This window comes from Montipora capricornis, chromosome 14 (genome assembly GCF_036669925.1).
Source record: "Montipora capricornis isolate CH-2021 chromosome 14, ASM3666992v2, whole genome shotgun sequence".
Lineage (NCBI taxonomy): Eukaryota > Metazoa > Cnidaria > Anthozoa > Scleractinia > Acroporidae > Montipora > Montipora capricornis.
Genome location: NC_090896.1, coordinates 47,939,300 through 47,944,299, shown reverse-complemented (window position 1 = coordinate 47,944,299; position 5,000 = coordinate 47,939,300). Strand labels below are relative to the sequence as shown.

Genomic DNA, 5,000 nt, shown 5'->3' with positions numbered 1-5,000 from the left:
TTAGTTAATTTTTTTCGTCATCATTTTTTTCAAAAAGTATTTTTGACTTCTCCTTTTTTTACCCAGGTTCTTTGTTTGAATCACAATCATATCGAAAGCGTGGTTGCAAAGCCCAAAGTAACGTCGCCAGCTAATTCGCCAAAACGAGGCAGTGATGTTTCCTTGACTGCGGAAATCACAAATCCGGAGAACTTCACGCCACTTCTCCCCCGCCTCGAAGTACTACACCTCGGGTAAGTTGAATTTGTTGAGGATTTTATGGCAAAGTTTGTTCAATATGCGGTTCTTTAAGGCTGGTTGCATCACTCTGAGAATAGACATCTCTCCGATGTCACAAACTGAACTGTACTATTTTAAATAAAGTAGTTTGTGTCGTCATCAAAGGAATCCGATTCACGGATTAAATGACTGATGGTTTTGCAGTTCAACTGCTCAATAGAAGAGAAATTTCGAGGAGAAACCTGAAATGTTTGCTGTAGTGAAAATAAGCATCTCGAAAAACACCTGCGCTAACGCGCACTCTCTCGGTCCAGTGCGTGTAAGGCATGGAGCAGTTTCCGATGCTGTTATCCAGCCTGGTGAAGGGTGCAGTGTAATTACAGCTTTCTCTCTTCCATGGCCCTCACCACCAGGATGGTGAAACTCAACTAAATAAAACCTAAGAGTTGTTTTACTCCCTGATAACAGATACAACGGTATAACCAATATGGCGGCTCTACAGCTCTCAAGACTAACCGGTTTAAGAGCTTTATTCTTACAAGGTAAGCATCTGAAGCCCTGCAGCCCATAACTGTGGTTTTGATTCGAAACCAAGTGATTGGTTTCGTTTTTCTTCTAAATTTATACTTCTTACGGTTTACCTGCACAGGAAACGAGATCAGTAAAGTGGAAGGACTTGAGGGAATGCAGACACTGAAGGAGCTTGTTTTAGATCGAAATAAGATCAAAGTGAGTTTGATGTGTTTCGGGAGAGTTTTACCTGACACAATGGAGTAACCATTGTTTTTCATCGGAGCCATTGTATTTAGGCTCTGTGTTGTCATTTGGTCTTTTGCCAGTTACTTTATCTGTGTTTGTTTCTCAAATTAAAAGGTGTTGACTTGTTTGTTATTTTTGATTATTTTCACGACACCTTGAACCCTTTTCGGAATGCCGGGTAGTGCAATAGCTGGGTACCGGTCCAACTTTCGCACAGTGGGCTCACTCTCGCGAATTAATCTGAAATTCTACAAAAGCTAATTGCCTTGGTGTTATGTTGACGAGGTCTTGGGGCCAGTGAGGTCGAGTGATCAGAGCGCTGGACCCGAAATCGGATAGTTCAATGCGTTTGTGGGGTGCATGGATGGCGCCTCGCACCAATGTGGACCGGGTTCAATTCCCAGACTCGCCGTCGTATGTGGGTTGAGTTTGTTGCTTCTCTACTCTGCTTCGAGAGGTTTTCTCCGGGTACTCCGGTTTTCCCTTTTGTTGATTTCAGTTTTCAGTGTCCCGAATTAGCGATCCAGCGCGAGAACGACTAGACACTTAAATATTAAGTTCCTTTCCTTTTTTTCCTTTCACTATCTCACTGGTTTTATTCTCACTATAGTAGGTTGTTGCAACTCTGTTAGTTCGCCTATTTCTTCATCTGGATCCTCCATCCATTCGTTCCTTGTGTTACTTGTAGCTGAGGCATATAGCTGTAGAAACGTCATGCAAATTCCTCGGTCTAAGATTGATAGAAATTAGTGGCATTTTTAACTTTCTATTTCTTGCATTCAGGGTATCTCCAGTTCATCCTTTGCTAGTCAGTGGAATATCGCCGAGTTGCACATGGAAGAAAACAGGTCTGAAAATTGCTGACTTCTTTTTCATAGCTTTTGAATGGCATCTTTGCAATAGCCCTTTTTCATCATGGCGGCCAAATAAAGTATTCTTCTGTTTTAATGCTAACGAATCCGTTCTAGCTTCTTTACATCGAGTAACTTTCAAAAGAATATTTATTTCAAATCTAATTAACATAAACCAGAAACGCATAAGGGTTGAAACGTGTAACGGCCCCTTGTGTGCTGGGAAACAAGCTTCTGAATATTGAATTTGCTAAGTACCATATTTGGAACAACAAGACAGAAACATTCAACCAATCAGTTCGCAAGAACACTGTGACGCAATACCACCAATGTTCTCGCGCGAAATTAACTGGAGAGATGGGTTTCCAAATATGGTACTTAGCACTGAATATTCGAAAGCTGTGAACGCGCGTTGCACGTTTCAACCCTTATGGGTTTCTGCATAAACTGAATACAAAACAAAGTGAAAGTGGTCGCCATTTGTGGAAGTGGTCTATTGCAAACTATTCTTTGATGTTTTGCAAACGGCACAGTACCTTTTAGGACAACTCACATTTTGTTTTTGTTATTTGCGATTTGTAGGATACGAGAATTAAAGAATCTCGAGCCCCTGCAAAATCTCCAGCGCCTATACCTGGGAATGAACCGCATCCAAGTAAGTCTGTTGCATAATCATCGTCATCATCATTATCATCTTCGGATAAAGACGAGGAATCGTAGGCTCCGTCTCACAACCCTTCAATGTTCATAACCCTGTGCATGGGACGTAAGAGAACCCACACACTATTCGCAAAGAGTAGGGCATGGATTTCTCGGTGTTGTGGTCTGTTCTCTGTAGTATATCATGGGTGGGAGGGTAAGTGCGATACTAGATAGATAGACACAGCAGATACAGTTGGCGAACCTTTGAAAACTGAAACCATGTGGACAGAAATCCGCCTATCACAAGCTCGATCTTTTGACCTTGGCCGATGTAGGGGTTTATGGCAGAGAGAAATGGAAACATTGATTAAAATGAAAAGTCCTTCTTTTTTCTTGTTTACTTGACGAAAGGACTGCTAAACTGTGTTTTTTTGTTTTACTTATCTTGTTACCGCTTTGTGTTAGGAATTAACGGAGTTGGAGAGGTTAGAATCCCTGAGGCATCTTGTTGAACTGTCAGTCATCAACAATGCTGTAAGTATTTTAAACCTCAAAAGCCAAGCACGCCTGGAGTTGAAAATATTAAGTCAGTACTTTTATCGTCCTCGTTCGTTAACACTGACCCTGAGAGTGCTGAAAGTTAGTTAGGATTACACCCTCAACAGGCTCGTTCTCTTTCGACTGAGCCGACTCGTCGATGGTCAAACGGTTGTCTTCTTCCTGACATCTATTTGTATCTTAACAAAAGGAAAGGACGCTATTAATGGAGCGCACCCAGTCCGTTTTTAGCAAATTGGCGAGCACATAACAGGCTTTGGATCACCAAAGGCACGAGACAGGAGTTTCGAAAAGTTGGGCCTTCGAACTGTAACTTTTTAACCCTTGTCATCAGCATGTAAATGCTCCTCAGAATTTCAATGAAATGTCAGTCAGACATGCATTGAGAATGAAAATAATTATCAGCTTTAAAGATGTGATCTTGATATAGCACCAAATTCTCATGACTACCCAACAAAGAAATTCATGGTACTAGTTAGGAGAATTAACGTTTCGATCTTGGGAATGAAAGGGCTGAGCTACTTTTAACAGATAATTTTCCCACCCATCGTAGTGTCAAACTAAGTCGGGTTAAGAATAATTAACGCATCTGGTGCCGCCTCATGCCGCCGTAGAAGTAAAGCATTCAAGTCAACCTCAGATTTGGATGGAAATTGCTTTTTATTTTAGGTTACTAGACGTCTTCTGCATCGACCGGTACTTGTGTACCGCATGCCCAATTTACTTTGTATTGATGGGATCCCTGTGACAAATGACGAGAAAACAAAAGCTGAAACGTATTTCCAAGAGCAACAGGTATGTGTTCAAACCGCATTTTTACTCCTTGATCTCTTTTACTCCTTCATTTTTTTTTTAATTCATAACAGTGGTAGTGCACTGTACGTCACAGGGTTGTAAGAGTGTAAGAGTGTCCGTGGTGGCAATAGGCCCATCGCGCGTGCATAAAATCACGAAAATAAACAGGTCTGTTGGAAGTGTGCTTGAGTTTCAACAAATGAGCCCCAAAATCGTCAAGAATTTGTGACGCTAATGAATAATGAAGCAGCTGCTATTTCCAAAACGATGGAATTACCTGGTGATAAATATCCTCGACTAGGAGAGTGAATTTTTGACTTTGCAGAAACGATGGTCAACCTCAAGAGTTAAGCGATTGTGGTCTTTTTGTTGAATTCGCACATTTCTTGTCATACTTCATAACACTTGAAAGGAAAAAAAACAAAGTAACAAAAACAAAAACCGGGTGTCTTGCCATCATTTTGACACAGATGTAGCCTTTATTTCGCGAGTTGTTTGTAAACACACTAGGTAACTTGATCATGGCGGCCGCTGAATTCGATGTCACTTTCGATTTTGCGATTTACTTGTGCAGCCAAAAGTACAATAGAAAAATTTAACATAGAGAAAATCTCCTAAAATGTTTTTCGCTGATGGTACCTTTTTGTATTCACAGTTTAAGATTTATGTTGTTTTCATGTCGCAAATTTTGTTGCTGTTGGTAAAACTTACTGAAAACTTCCTTCTGCTCTTCCTAAAAACTGTGTATCAGTATTTATTTACTTTTGCGTCAATATTTGTTTTGCATAAATTAGTTTGTATTTTTGAGCGTTGAAAGGGAATTTTCAGTCCCATGTTTCGGACAGCAAGTCGTGTATTTTGAGGTCTCCCATCCAGATCCTAAGGCCTGGTTTTCACTAGCGACGAAGCATAAGCCCAAACAACACACGCAGGCGCATTTACTTGTTGTTAATTAGTGTCTATTGTTCAAACAAAAGGCTCTAATGAACAACAAACTACTGAGTTTCCGTATGCTTCTTGTGCTTATGTTTGCGTCGATAGTGAAAACCAGGCTTAACCCCTCCGGACAGGGCTTAACTTCAGTGAACTTTAGTCTTGGAAAGCTGTCAGAAGCTGTATATTACGCAAAGACAACTTGAATCTCCTGGAAAATAAATCGCAACTCAGTTGACAGTT

At 40.7% G+C, this 5,000-nt stretch overlaps 1 protein-coding gene across 8 annotated transcripts in view; it reads left to right on the top strand.

Annotated features, from left to right (window-relative positions):
• LOC138033584 (leucine-rich repeat-containing protein 9-like) overlaps nt 1-5,000 on the top strand; it is a 49,282-nt gene that overhangs the window by 40,922 nt on the left and 3,360 nt on the right. For all 8 annotated transcript variants that reach the window (XM_068881368.1, XM_068881374.1, XM_068881372.1 and 5 more), the window contains 7 exons: nt 67-233; nt 688-761; nt 869-948; nt 1,762-1,826; nt 2,412-2,484; nt 2,937-3,005; nt 3,699-3,824. In XM_068881368.1, coding sequence (XP_068737469.1) covers nt 67-233; nt 688-761; nt 869-948; nt 1,762-1,826; nt 2,412-2,484; nt 2,937-3,005; nt 3,699-3,824 — 654 coding nt within the window. The remainder of the gene's footprint in view (nt 1-66; nt 234-687; nt 762-868; nt 949-1,761; nt 1,827-2,411; nt 2,485-2,936; nt 3,006-3,698; nt 3,825-5,000) is intronic.